This window comes from Rhinatrema bivittatum, chromosome 1 (assembly GCF_901001135.1).
Source record: "Rhinatrema bivittatum chromosome 1, aRhiBiv1.1, whole genome shotgun sequence".
In the NCBI taxonomy this organism is placed as follows: domain Eukaryota; kingdom Metazoa; phylum Chordata; class Amphibia; order Gymnophiona; family Rhinatrematidae; genus Rhinatrema; species Rhinatrema bivittatum.
The window spans coordinates 193,270,421-193,285,222 of NC_042615.1; the positions used below are offsets into that span (position 1 = coordinate 193,270,421).

Genomic DNA, 14,802 nt, shown 5'->3' on the forward strand with positions numbered 1-14,802 from the left:
CGGCCGCCTCCTAGCTGCAGAGGGATAGCGGTGGCATCCAGACCGCGAAGAGACAGCGCTGGCGGCAGCCTCAGGCCACGGGAGACCTGGTCGATGGCAACTCGTGGCACGTGGGGACCGCGGTTTTGGGAATGGCGGCAGCCTCCAGGTCTTGGATGGACGGAGCGGTCTCCGGACCGCGGGACTGGACGGCGACGGTTCGACCACCGGAGGACAGGCGGCAGAGAGGTGAGAGGCTGCTTGTGGGCCTAACCCACAAGCAGAATCGTAACAATTCGACGTGCTCTGTATATTGAAAGATTTGTAAAACACAATGTCAGTTTGTCATTGTCGGGCATTCATTGTTCAACTGACACGGCAAAACAAATTCTTAAATATTAACCTGGTCCAGCTTATCTTGAAGATTATATTGATGAATTAATGCTCTGTTTTTTTCCTTTTTAGGCTTGCCACACAATGCAGCTTCTGGTATAGATAGCTCAGTCTTTCACGTAGACACTGTTCAAGGTTTTGAAATATTTGTTCTTTCTATAGTTTTACTGAAATACCTACAGTACCTGAATGAAAACCGATGTGATATCTCAGATTGAATGTCGGTATATAAAAAAATTAAAAAAAAAAAAAACAAAATATTATGATTGATGTTATATTTCTTGATTTTATTTTAGTTTTATGAGTAATGATCTTATTTATATTTTCCCATTATTGCGCTGCATATAGTCTGGCTTCTTACGTTTTCCACTTCAGTTTTTGTCTGCACATTTCTATTTATACTTTATGGTGTCTTTATTCTGTATTTGGTGAGGGTCTACTTGTGTTCTGCATGTGTGACCGAGGTGAGGTATTCTGCTGACATCCAGTTTTCTGTGTAGGGATCTATAGCAGACTGGCTTGTTCTGTTTTCCTAATAGGAGGTGTATTGATGTTTTAGGATCTAGTGTAATATTTGCAGTGTTACATTTTAATAGGTAGAGTTTGAACTATTTGAATGCTGGCATTTAGTGCTGTTTTGGTACCGGGGATTTACTATATTATAATTGTAATTCTGAGAGCCAAGCCCACATCAAATGCAAAAGCCTAATACCATATGGGTTCCACTTGTCATTTTGCAGGGTTTTCTAATTGTCACCACAGCACTACATGTAAAAATAATATACTGATGTTGTGATATTTTTATCTCAGAAAACTATGAATGCAATTTTTCATGTAAAATCTGTTAATATAAATGCATAACTTTTAATTGTGTGTGGAGAAGGCTGGGGGGAGGGGTGCAAGGCTGTAAGGTTCACATAGCACACTTAATACACTTGCATCAGCTCAGAGAAGAAGCAAGACTATATTGGGGGAGGAGGTGCCAAATACTGTAAGTATGCCACTGCTCCTGCCATCTATCTATTTGTGGTCTTTCTCCTTTCTCTTCTTTAGTGAACACTGCAGTGCACAAAGGTATTTGTTTAATATTTTTATGTTTTCCTTGTCACCATACATACCTTCTTGCACCTGTTTTTTCAATTCCATCCCTGCACTTGTCACCTTGCTTTGTTGACTTAGAGCCTTAGCTGTCCTATTTTTCATTAGCTTTTGCAGATACATTTTTTGTCCTTTTTTGGGAAAACCTATACCTTTTGAAGCCAAACGTTTTCAATCCTTCTTTTGAAAGCCATACCAATCTCTGTTCTTTTATTGAAATCGGTTATTTTTATGTATGTCATTACACTGGTAAGTGAAATGTCTTTTGATTTTTACTTCTTTGCATGTCATAATATCTATCAGCTAGTCGTTCTCATCCTTGCTAAGCTTCAGTAAATAATTCAAATTAGCCCTGTCAAAAACCTGTATTTTTGTAACCCGTCTTTTTTATTTCAGTTCCACAAGGGCTTCTTATGCCATAAAACCTTCCTTCAGCCTGACTCTTTCGTTCCTCAAACGAAAACGTTAAAAAAATAAATAACTAAGGAACAGATAAACGAGCCCAAGGCACACCCACCCACCCTTGACCGATGGTAAGAAGCTGAACATAAACAAGACGTAGACAACTAAACGAGTCCTGCAACACGGGAGAAAAACAACAAAAGCCTGCACCAGCACGATCCCAGGAGAGAGAAACGCCAGGGACAGCAGGACCGCATGAATGGGAAATTAGGAGCCTCGATAGCACACACACATAACCCAGGAAGCTACAGAGCATGTAACATTTACAAAGCCAACCAGGAAGCCAACATGGCGCAAGGAGGTGGGAAGAGGGAAAATAAAAATTATTTGCACTAAAGAAAATATACACTAACCCCCAAAGGGGACTTTGGCTAGAAGTAGAAAAGAAGGAAGCGCAGCTCCTCAGCCACGCCCACAATTGCTTCTCCCACCGCCGCCAAACACGCCCTCCACTAACTAACCAGCCCCGGCCTCCTCCTAGAGCGATTACACCCGGTCGGCAGACCGCCCCGTGACGTCACGGTTCTGACACGTGTCAATCACCGGCGTGCTTCTGCTGCTTTATGTAAATGACGGCTGATGACGTCAGACGCAGATCGAAAAGGGAACAGACAGAATGGCTGCCCAATGCCGGAGCCCTAGATGTACTGCCGAGAGGAAAGGATTCCGGCGGGAACTGGACTCCTGGCGGCATAGGCTCATCCACTGTGTAGGTAAGAGAGTTCGCGGCGTTATAGTCAAGAGATGTGAGGTAAAATATTCGTTCTAGGAAGGATGGGTGGGACGAGCGACTCCTGAAGAGCAGAAACAAAACAAACAACAACAAAAATATATTTGGGCCGCACGTAAGTTAAAGGGAAGTGGCTTTTTTCTTTTGGTGCTGTTTTTCGTTTGTTTTATCTGCTTGCCCTTCAGTAGCTCTTATTCTAGAGTGGGGAAGGTGGAGTTCTTTGGTGACAACATGAGCAATGAGCATGCTTCAATTTTAAATCTTTAATATTACTTTTATTTTTTTTTTTCCTGAGCACAAGGGGATGTGAACGAGGTGGAGAGGCCAGCTTGGTAGGGAGTGGAAGTTGGGTTTTATGGGGCTAGAGCGCTGCTTTTGCTTGGCTGGGGAAGCGGCTCGTGCGCTGACGGTTGGGAGTTGAAGTTTTCCTGGAAGTCCGGCTGGATTGGGGCTGCGGTTGCTCTGGTAACGGTTGTCCTCCCTCTTCTCCGGTTGGAGGAGGGAGGGATCGCGCACACCCACTTCCCCTCTGCTCGAAGGTTGGCCGGAGAACTTGGACAGTCACGTGATCCCTGGGGCTAGTTTACCGGGTTCCTTTAAACTTTCCGGCGAGAGCTGAACGTGATAGCGGTTGCCCGCGTGCTTTAACTCAGGTACTGAGACTCTGCTGTCTAATGTCTAGAGGCCGTATTTCACTGGTTCCTGGTTGTCTTGTGTGGGGTTTTTTTTTTTGGTTTTTAATCTTTTTAGAAGGTTGGGAAAAAGTTTATCATTCGTGCGGTTTAAATTTTTATTTCCTTCTCAAGTGGATTGGTTTCTTGCCGCGCTGTCTGCAGTATTAAATGTTATAACATGGAACTGAGAAGATCCGATGCTCGATTGCACCTCATTATTGTTATTCCGTGGAGACAATGGGGCACAATCTACTATGCTGTTTATTTTGAGATTTCCATTTTGTAGAAAATAGGTAGCACGCGGAGAGAACCGTTCCTTGGGGATTGTAGGTGAGACAGATTTTAGTTTCTGTGCAGTCCTCAGTATTTCTAAAGATCAGTGTGAGATAGGCATGAGTCAGCCGTTCAGAAAGCATACTGTGCAGATTGAGTGAGTGGTCAATTGTACTGTCATCAGATGCTGTTAAGGTTATCCGATCTAAATGTTAGACTTTTCATATATATTGGATTTATACGTGTTTTGCACCTTCTAATGTACACTTTTCTTGTAAGCGTTTACGGTAATTATGGTCACATTTGTTGCAATTTTATGATTTGTAGTAAACTTAATTTATTCCGTTTTGAGATGGATTACTTATTTAACATGAAAGTTTTTTTTTATGAACTAGAAATGGTATAAAATACAACAGTTTTGTGTTTTTAGTAGTTATATTTTAGTTGTGATAGTTGCTGTGACTATATTAGTTGCATACAATACAGTTGGTTAGTATCTGTCTGGAATTGATTCATAAGATATGTTTGTGTTATGTTGAATAATTGCATTATATAAGTGCCATTTTCAGCCCTTAGCTGTAAAACTACTTTTTATATTGATATTATCGAGGATAACTATGCAAGGTAGGTAAAATTTTTATATCTTTCTAATCTTATGTGATAAGATTAAAGGCCATGATAGTTGAAATTTAATGTAGAAATAGTTGCACAATCACCATTATGTTGAATGTTTTGGATATAGTCAAGCTTACATTGTCATTAGACAAGAACAAATATTTTTGAAAACATTTGTTTCATATTGGGACCTTCATTTTCAGCTTTTATTTTATTTTACCCAGGAATTTATCAGTGTTTATTACAACAAGAACAAAAACAGGAGAAATCAGTGGGGAGGAAAGATTTCATCATTTTTCCAGGTAAATATAATTTTTGTTCTTGTTGTAATAAACACTGATACATTTCGGGGGAAAAAACAAAGTAAAACTGAAAATAAAGGTCTCTATTCAAATTTGTATTGTAGATGGAGAATTATGTTTAGTGTAACCTGATTGGATAAGGAGACACTCTATTACCAGATTGGCTAATAAGGTCTTGTTCAGAATATTTTTGACCTTGAGAGGTTGAATCTCCCATTGTTTGAGAAATGTTTTAAAAGGAGATATTGCTATGAATTTCTTTTGGTACTGTAACCTGTTCTGTTATTGTCTACTAAAATTCCTAGTTAGATTCAGCTTTTTAAAAATTTATTTTAGTTTTATTGTAAACCGCCAAGTTTGAATCCCAGGTTGACTGTATATAAATAAATCAGAGTTGGTGTAATTTACAGTTTGCTGCACCTTTTGGATTTGTAGGCATTATGGTATGTAGTGGCCAGGAGAGGGGTTGGGGAGGAGTAGAAGGACTTTGAAAGTGATAAAGTTGTTTCTAGTGGGAGAAAGGAGGAGGAGGAGTGCCTTCAGGAGTTGCCTGGTGGTAATTGCCAGGTTCTTGTGGCCTGGTTTGGCCTCTGTTGGAAACAGGATGCTGGGCTTGATGGACCCTTGGTCTGACTCAGCATGGTAATTTCTTATGTTCTTATGAAACAATGAAGAGCTAAAATAAGCTTGTTTCAGGAGGGATTCTGGGAATCCTTACCTTGGGACTTTCTCATTGCTTCCATCACAACATTTATGGAAATCTAACTCTCAATTGGCAGTGTAGGCCTTTCTGTTGGTTGGCAGGATATGGTATCACAGAATCCAGATATTTGGAGCAGTCTGTAGAGAACTTCAAGGGGTGCATCCAGGTATCTTGCTTGACTTGAAATATGATTGACAAAGGAAAAGAGATCCAGTTATCGAATAGCTACTATTGGCATTTAAGAATTACCCTCTATGGCTAGCACAAGATGTGAGTCTCCTGCTCCTCCATTATGAAATTTTGTTATTTGTCAATTATTCTTTTTCATATTTATTCTTGATTGTTAATCATTTACATGACATAACCAGGATATATGACATTTAAAGACAAATTAGGAAAAAAGAAAAATATACAGGAATTCATATCAAGTCCACAATAAGGAGGAGAACAAAGAAATACTCTGAAACATTACAAACAGTATCTACCCCAGTGCCATACTGGGAACCCACCCAATCTGAACGATAGGAGATCAAGCAGATGTATTGACTAAGAAAGTCTCCAATTGTATCAGGTCAAAAAAGACATATGTCCTGCTGAAAATTAACCATATGTTTTACACAGATATTTTAGGAAAAAAGAAGCTCTCAAGGAAATAACACATGGTTTCACATGAAGAAAAACCTTTCTCTTAACCTGGGTCTCCCACGAAACATCCAGGAAATTTGTACTTACTGACCTCAGAACAATTTCCCTTTAGATGTAAAATATTGCTGAAGAAAGCTGCTATTATCTGATTCTAGGGCAAAGGTGACAATCATTCAGCCCTATTAGGTATATTATCATTAGAAGAATGGAGATATTCAGAAAAATCAGGATTAGTGAGTACATTTAGACTGCCTGCATCCTCACTGGATATCTTCTTTTTATCTGGCATATAGCACAGTTTAGACCAGTGGTTCTCAACCGGTATGTCTCCATACTTCCCGGTCCCCCGCTGACCCAGCTACTCCCCCTACCCAAGCAAATAAGTCCTCCGCATGGGCTTAAAATGCTGATAGCCCGGGGCGGAATGCGGCAGGAGAGCTGGAGACAGCGGCACTGGCATGCTCTCTTCTTCCCGCCCCTGGAAGAGGAAGGGGTGAGCAGCAGGTGCGTGCGCAGGAAGAAGAGACCATGCTAGTGTGGGCAGCATCGGCCCGAAGAAAAGAAGAGGCGCAGCCTGAAAGATGAGCAGCGCAGCTCAGAATAAAATAAGGAACAACGTCAACCATCGTGGCTGATGGGACTACTTTCTCCGCGAGAGCTGAAAATGAAGAAGGTTGCTGCTGCCTTTAGGGTTGGAAGTGGAAGAGGCTGCTGCTGCCGCTAGTTCGGGGGAGGGGAAGGAGAGTGAGTGAATGAGCAAGCATATGTGTTTGAGATCCGGTGTGTGAGTGAGATAGCATGTATGTGAATGATTGAGAGCCTGTATATGTGAAAGAGAGAGAGCATGAATATACGTGTATGATTGAGAACCTGTATGTGTAATTGAGATCCTTTGTGTGTGAGAGATCATGTGTATGATTTTAAGAGCCTGTGTGTAAAAGTAAGAGAGAGCATGTGTGTGTGTGATTGAGAGCTGGTTTAGGTAAGGGAACATGGGAGTATGTGAATGAGTCTGTGTGTGAGAAAAAGGCAGTATGTGTGTAATTGAAAGCCTGTGAAGCGTGAAAAGATAGACAGCATATGTGTGTAAATGTGTAATTAAGAGCCTATATAAGTGAGGGAGAAAAAGCATGTGTATATGTGAGCCACAGTGAGAGATAAGGAAGTTGCAAGCAAACCATCCTTTCTCCTGCTAATTCAAAACAATCTCAGGGCATCTGGATATCAAACGTTCCCAGGTATGCAGAGCAAAAACATTTTTTGTATCATTTTTTATTACTGGGTCTTTGTGTCTGCTATTTTGAAATATTTTATTGGTATCTAGAAATCTTTTATAAGACTTTCTAATTGGATATTCCATTCATCAGCTGTTTTGAAATAATCTGTTCTCTTAGTATGGTTTACTGCTACTGATTTTGTATTTCTTGATTTGTTTTATAAGGATGGGTGATGTTTCTTTTTTTTCCTTTGTTGCACTGTATACAGGGACTCTGGCTTGTTGCGGTTTCCAATTCAGTTTTTGCTGCATTTATTTATTTTATTTATTTTAATAACTTTTATATACCGACGAATGTTTGGGAACATCTCGCCGGTTTTACATATAACAGAACTTAGCAACAGGCTTTACAATTATTGCATAATTAAATAAGGAACATTAAGAACATACAAAATACAGATTAAATTATACAAGTAGAAATTAGCAAAGTGGGATACGAGCAAGAGGTTATCTAAAAGGGGGGGGGGGGGCGGGGGAGATTCTGGTATATAGGAGGGTATCCACACTTAGAGGAGGTATATATACACATGGTTGGGAACAAATTTTTTATATACAATATGTTGTCCTGATAAGATTCACTTTAAGGGAGGTTTAAGTAGAGGGAGGAGGTAGAAAGGGAGGGGGTAGATAGGAAGTGGAAAGTAGGAGGGGGGAGAGGGAAGGGGAGAGGAAGGGAGTTGGGGGGGGGGGTGGGGTGAGGGTAAATGTGTGAGTATTAGGTGTAGGCGTGTTTGAAGAACCAGGTCTTCAGGTTTTGCCTGAATATTTTTGGGCAAGTTTCTTGGCGGAGGGAGGTGGGTAGCTTGTTCCAAAGAAGCGGGCCTGCTAGGGATAGGGCCCTTTCGTTTGTGGTGCGGAGTTTAGTGAGCTTAGGTGAGGGGGTGTGAAGTGTAGCTAGATATTGTTTTCTAGTGGGTCTATTGCTGTTGTGAAATGAGAAGTGTTCTTTGTACCAGTGCATGTTCTGGTTGTGAAGAGATTTGTGTATTAGGGTGAGGGCTTTGAAGGCAACTCTGGATGCTACAGGTAACCAATGTAGATGTTTGAGAACTGGGGTTATGTGATCATTTTTGTGGGTGTTGGTGAGTATCCGGGCGGCTGCATTCTGGAGGAGTTGTAAAGGCTGTATGGTGTTTTTAGGCAAGCCTAATAACAAGGAGTTGCAGTAGTCTATTTTTGTTAGTATGAGGGCTTGTAATATGGTACGGAAGTCATTGAGATGTAGTTTATGCTTCTAGTTATGCGTTTTGGTCTCTTTATTCTTTTTGTTAGGTGAGGGTCAGCACATGTGTTTCAGGTGAGGCTTTCTGCTAGTGTGTAGTTTCTGTGTAGGGCTCTATAACAGCTTGATTTGGTCCATTTTCCTAATAGGAGATGTATTGGTGTTTTAAGGCCTGGTGTAATATTTTCAGTGTTGCCTTTTCTTAGGTAAGGTGGTTATTGTTTAAGTGCTGGAAATTTGTGCTGTTTTGGTATGGTGATGTTTACAATTTATGCAATTTCTGTTCAGACAGAATACATATCTTTTCCTTGTGTCATTCTAACAAAAATAATACTGGACCTTTTATTTTTTTTTTATTTCCGCCGTGAATTGTAATGAGCAGTATGTCACACATGTGAGCATGGTCTATCAGGTGTGTCACAATGGGAATAAGGTTGAGAACCACTGGTTTAGACAAAATGGATTTACCTTCAGTAAATTGGAATATTTCAGTAGAATATTTTTTAAAGAGTTTTCTAAACCAGATAGCAAATGTAATTTTGGAAAATTCAAAAACCTGAGACTTTTAAATCTCAATGAATATTCAGGCTAAAATTGCAAATTAGTAAACCTAGTCGAGTTTGCTTGCCACCTGAGATTGTTTGCCCTATCCTGTGATCTATCTCTGATAATTTTAAGGAAACGCCAGAGAAGAAAATCATAATTGAGTAATAGAGTTTGACAATGCTCTTTCAGTCCTTGTTACCACCCCTCCATATGTCCCTTAAGACTTATGTAGGTTCAGATGTTGTATCACATTCAGCCCCAACTCCAAGAGTTTGGTGAGGTTGGAATGAATCAGGAATGGGCAGATAAGCAAGATCTAACTTAGGAGAGCGAGGAACAGCTTTTATCCCTTGATGTCCCTCCTCCAAAATATGGGGAGGATCATTGGGAGCAGATATGTGATATTGAATTAAAACTTGATTGCCTGATGCAACAGAAAGCTTAGGTGGTGGAGAGTGCCCTTCAAAAAAAGCTCCCTGCTTCAACGGCAGGGGAGAAGAAAACAACCAATAAGGGCTAATAACATAGTCTGGGTAAAACAAATAAGCATGGGTTGCAGCTTGCTTATTGCGGCGGCTACTACCCCCAAACTAATCAAGCTAGATATTTCACTTGGATGCAGCTCCATCACTGCTCTCTACATTAAAGGTGGGGATGGAAGGGAAATAGAACCAAGAGCTAAGAGAAACAGATAAGTATGAGAGAAAATATGTGTGAAGCTTGCTGGGCAGACTAGATGGGCCATTTGGTCTTCTTCTGCCGTCATTTCTATGTTTCTATGTTTCTATAAAATAGAGATGTGTCCTCCATATCGTTACTCAGTGTTACCTGCAGTGTTGATTGAGGACGAAGGACATGGGAATCCATTGGCCCTCTTAATGTTGTAAAAATTTTGGGGGCTGAAATAATCTTCCCTTTCTCTTGCCCATAGCATAAAAAAAGATATAAGGGGCATGCCCCTTTGGCATGTGGCTTAGGCACGCTGGCGGCGGCGCGTCACAGGCCAGAAGGATTTAAAGGCCCAGGACCTTGATGTGTCAGTGCCGGGCTACCTCTCACACTGCCTGATGGCGATTTCCTGGGAGAGTGCAGTAGCATTGTGGAGCCAGGCCAGACTATCACCTCAAGGTTTGCAATTAGCTGTCAAGCCTCTGGACCTCCATACCTCAGCTGGAATCAGGTGGCTCTACTCAGAATTATTTTTGTCCTCCTGCGACCTGTACAAGGTTTTTGCAGGGCATAATGTGCTTGGTAATAAAGCATAGATACAATATCTATATATCTACTGCAAGATAATTGACATTGAGTTAATCTCAGAGTAGTATACAACTAGTAGGGTCTTATAACTCCAGTTCCCTTCCCCCCCCCCCCCCCCCCCCCCCACTTTGAAAACTGAAACCCTCAAAGCCCATCTCAGGGCCCCTGGGAGCTCCTGGAGCTCCGGAATACACCACTTTGGAAGGCTGCCTCGTTCATTTTTGATGGGCGACTATTTCTATTGATTATGAAAATTGAACATTTTTTTAACTTCAGTTTTTTTTATTTACAAACACTTGATATTCTGCCTTTTTCCATGAGTGGTCTTTCAGGTGGATTACTGTCAAATTAGAAGTAAACTATGGGTACAAGTATTAGCAACAGTAGTTGGAGGTATTTAGCAGTTGTTGAATAAAAAATCCCTTCGGCATAAGTTCATTTTTTCTGTAGTGAGCAGACTAGGGGAAGGCTTGATTCAACAACAGTACCTTAGCCTTTTTTTTTTTCCCCCCAGAACTAAGGTAGCTCAGCATGAGATGGAGGAGAGAAGCGGTGGTACCTCATTTCACATTTTAGGTGCATAGCAGCTAAAAGCAGGAAGTCTTGTGCAGGTCAGTTTTGGCAGAAGCAGAAAGGGGGAGAAGAGAAGGGCCAGTTGGAAAGACCAGAGTGCTGTAGTATGGGTGTTCGGAAGCAAGAAGTTAGGAGAGAAACTCAGGGTCCTGTTTATTCACACATTTGAAGGCAAAACAAAGGGTTTTGAAACATATCCTGCTTTTAATCAGGAGCTAGTGCAACTGGTGTAAGATGAGCTTTATGTGGTCTGAAGCTTTGGCGTCTGCCAAAATTCTAACTGCAGTGTTCTGCAAGAGTTGGAGCGGTTTTAGGATGTGTTGAGAGATACCATTGAATACAGATTTGCAGGCGTCAATTTAGGTAGTGATTTAATGATAGATTGTGTTCATTGGGGAAGTTGCACATTTGATGGATCTGGCATAAGTATGTAAAGAGTTTTTTGACCACTTCTTGAGATTTGGAATTCCATTGTGAGGTTTTGATAGTTGAAAGCAGAAGGTAGTGATTGTGGGGTTGACCTTGGTGGCTTAGCCAGAGGAATTCTGAGTTTTGGTTATTAAGCCACTGCAATACTTCTATAAGAATGTTAGCTATTGAAATTAACAATGGAGAAAGTTTGGTCAGATCTAATTTTTATGCAGACTTGGATATCATGTGCAAATAGGTGACATTCTTTGTTGAAGGATTGAATAGGTTGCAGATTGAATGTATATAAATGTTGAAAAAAATCTGGGAGAGGACAGAGTTCTCTAGGTATTCTGCGAGTGAGCAAACTAGTCAGTGTACATGAAATTAATGTTGACTGAATTTCTGTCCAGCACACTTTACATTCTTCTGCTTAATCATCTGTTTTTGCCAACTCATTTTTTTTTTCCCATTTTGATTGGATTCTACCATATTTCTTTCATCTTAGTATAACAGAATGATAATACAATATTGGTAACATAATGTCCAGCATCAGGTAGACCTTTCTATTGCAGTGACTACCTTAGCTAGGAACCACAGATTGTATGCTGGGCTCGGGAGGAAGTCACATGCACCCAGTTCTGAATTTGAGTGAAATAATCCACTACGTTCCATAGCTGCATCCCCATCATGCAAATTTTGTTTAGATTTTTAGGGTTTCATTGAGACTCTAGATAAGCTTTTTTTTGTTTAATGAAACACATGTTCTTGCACACACCGTATACACATTTTGTTTGGGTGGATAAGGTGTGTGGTTGTCATGTTTTGTTTTTTTTTAATTTTTTTTAAAATATAAGAATGCGTAGCTGCTTGCTTTATACGTTATTTAAATCTTTAGTTGTGCAGGTGTTTTAAATTTTTAATTCATGTTAAAATGGAGGCAAATGTAAAAATATTAATCTCTATATGCCTCTGTATTGCTCCATGGTGCAACCTCCTCTTGAGTATTGTGTGCAGTTCTGGTTACCACATCTCAAAAAGATATAGCAGAATTTAGAAAAAGTACAGAGAAGGGTGACCAAAATGATAAAGGGGATGGAACAATTTCTCCTATGAGGAAAGGCTAAAGAGGTTAGGACTCTTCAGCTTGGAAAAGAGGGGAGGGGAGATATGATGATGACTTGGTGGAAGGAGGATAACCAATGGGACAGTGCTATATCAGGGTGCAAATTATATTGCAATGATAGGGAGGATCAACTTGGTGGGGGTGTGGCACTTTATGTACGGGAGGGTATAGAATCCAACAGGATAAAGATCATACAAGAGACTAAATGCTCAGTAGAATCTATATGGGTAGAAATCCCATGTATGTTGGGTAAGAGTATAGTGATAGGAGTATACTAGCATCCACCTGGACAAAATGGTCAGACAGATGAAGAAATGCTAAGAGAAATCAGGGAAGCAAACCAATTTGGCAGTGCAATAAGAATGGGAGATTTCAATTACCCCAATATTGACTGAGTAAATGTAACATCAGGACTTGCTAGAGACAATATTCCTGGATGTAGTAAATGATTTGCTTCATGGAGCAATTGGTTCAGGAACCAACAAGAGAGGGAGCTATTTTAGATTTAATTCTTAGTGGAACGCAGGATTTGGTGAGAGAAGTAACGGTGGTGGGGCCACTTGGCAACAGTGATCATAACATGATCAAATTTAAACTAATAACTGGAAGGGGGACAATAAGTAAATCTGCAGCTCTAACACTAAATTTTAAAAAGGGAAACTTTGATAAAATGAGGAAAATAGTTAGAAAAAAACTAAAAGGTGCAGCTGCAAAGGTTAAGTGTTCAACAGGCTTGGACATTGTTTAAAAATACAATCCTAGAGGCGCAGTCCATATGTATTCCGCGCATTAAGAAAGGTGGAAGGAAGGCAAAACGATTACCGTCATGGTTAAAAGGTGAGGTGAAAGAGGCTATTTTAGCCAAAAAAAAAAAATCCTTCAAAAATTGGAAGAAGGATCCATCTGAAGAAAATAGGATATAAGAACATAAGAAAATGCCATACTGGGTCAGACCAAGGGTCCATCAAGCCCAGCATCCTGTTTCCAACAGTGGCCAATCCAGGCCATAAGAACCTGGCAAATACCCAAAACTAAGTCTATTCCATGTTACCATTGCTAATGGCAGTGGCTATTCTCTAAGTGAACTTAATAGCAGGTAATGGACGTCTCCTCCAAGAACTTATCCAATCCTTTTTTAAACACAGAGGATGTGCACTAACAACATCCTCTGGCAACAAATTCCAGAGTTTAATTGTGGTTTGAGTAAAAAAAGAACTTTCTCTCCGATTAGTTTTAAATGTGCCCAATGCTAACTTCATGGAGTGCCCCCTAGTCTTTCTACTATCCAAAAGAGTAAATAACTGATTCACATCTACCCGTTCTAGACCTCTCATGATTTTAAACATCTCTATCATATCCCCCCTCAGCCGTCTCTTCTCCAAGCTGAAAAGTCCTAACCTCTTTAGTCTTTCCTCATAGGGGAGTTGTTCCATTCCCCTTATTATTTTGGTAGCCCTTCTCTGTACCATCTCCATCGCAATTATATCTTTTTTGAGATGCGGCGACCAGAATTGTACACAGTATTCAAGGTGCGGTCTCACCATGGCGCGATACAGAGGCATTATGACATTTTCCGTTTTATTCACCATTCCCTTTCTAATAATTCCCAACATTCTGTTTGCTTTTTTGACTGCTGCAGCACACTGAACCGATGATTTCAATGTGACTATGAAACCTAGATCTCTTTCTTGGGTTGTAGCACCTAATATGGAACCCAACATTGTGTAATTATAGCATGGGTTATTTTTCCCTATATGCATCACCTTGCACTTATCCACATTAAATTTCATCTGCCATTTGGATGCCCAATTTTCCAGTCTCACAAGGTCTTCCTGCAATTTATCACAATCTGCTTGTGATTTAACTACTCTAACATAAGCATTGTCAAGGTAAGTGTAAAACATTGATAATACAGGCAAAGAGAGAATTTGAAATGAAGTTGGCCATAGAGGCAAAAACTCATAAAAACCTTTTAAAAAAATACAAAGCAAGAAATCTGTGAGGGAGTCGGTTGGACCATTAGATGACAGTGGGGTTAAAGGGGCTCTTAGGGAAGATAAGGCCATTGCAGAAAGACTAAATGAATTATTTGCCTCCGTGTTTACTAATGAGGATGTTGGGGAGATACCAGTTCCGGAGATGGTTTTCAGGGGTGATGAGTCAGACGAACTGAACGAAATCACTGTGAACCTGGAAGATGTAGTAGGCCAGATTGACAAACTAAAGAGTAGCAAATCACCTGGACTGGATGGTATGCATCCTAGGGTTCTGAAGGAACTAAAAAATGAAATTTCTGATCTATTAGTTAAAATTTGTAACCTATCATTAAAATCATCCATTGTACCTGAAGACTGGAGCGAGGCCAATATAACCCCAATATTTAAAAAAGGCTCCAGGGGCAATCCGGGTAACTATAGACCAGTGAGCCTGACTTCAGTGCCGGGAAAAATAGTGGAAACTATTCTCAAGATCAAAATCGTAGAGCATATAGAAAGACATGATTTAATGGGACACAGTCAA

The 14,802-nt window shown here is 40.4% G+C and overlaps 1 protein-coding gene across 5 annotated transcripts in view; it reads left to right on the forward strand.

Moving 5' to 3' along the window:
- The first annotated feature begins 2,529 nt into the window (after positions 1–2,529).
- The window catches only part of LCORL (ligand dependent nuclear receptor corepressor like), a 374,618-nt gene continuing 362,345 nt past the window's right edge, over positions 2,530–14,802 (forward strand). For 3 of the 5 annotated variants that reach the window (XR_003854676.1, XM_029590357.1, XM_029590395.1), the window contains exons 1-2: positions 2,536–2,645; positions 4,449–4,526. Coding sequence is in view for 4 of the 5 variants with exons in the window: in XM_029590357.1 (XP_029446217.1) it covers positions 2,549–2,645; positions 4,449–4,526 (175 nt within the window). In the remaining variant the exon portion in view is untranslated. Of the gene's footprint in view, positions 2,646–4,448; positions 4,527–14,802 lie in introns of all 5 variants that reach the window. The other 2 variants (XM_029590369.1, XM_029590404.1) reach the window with 1 other exon arrangement.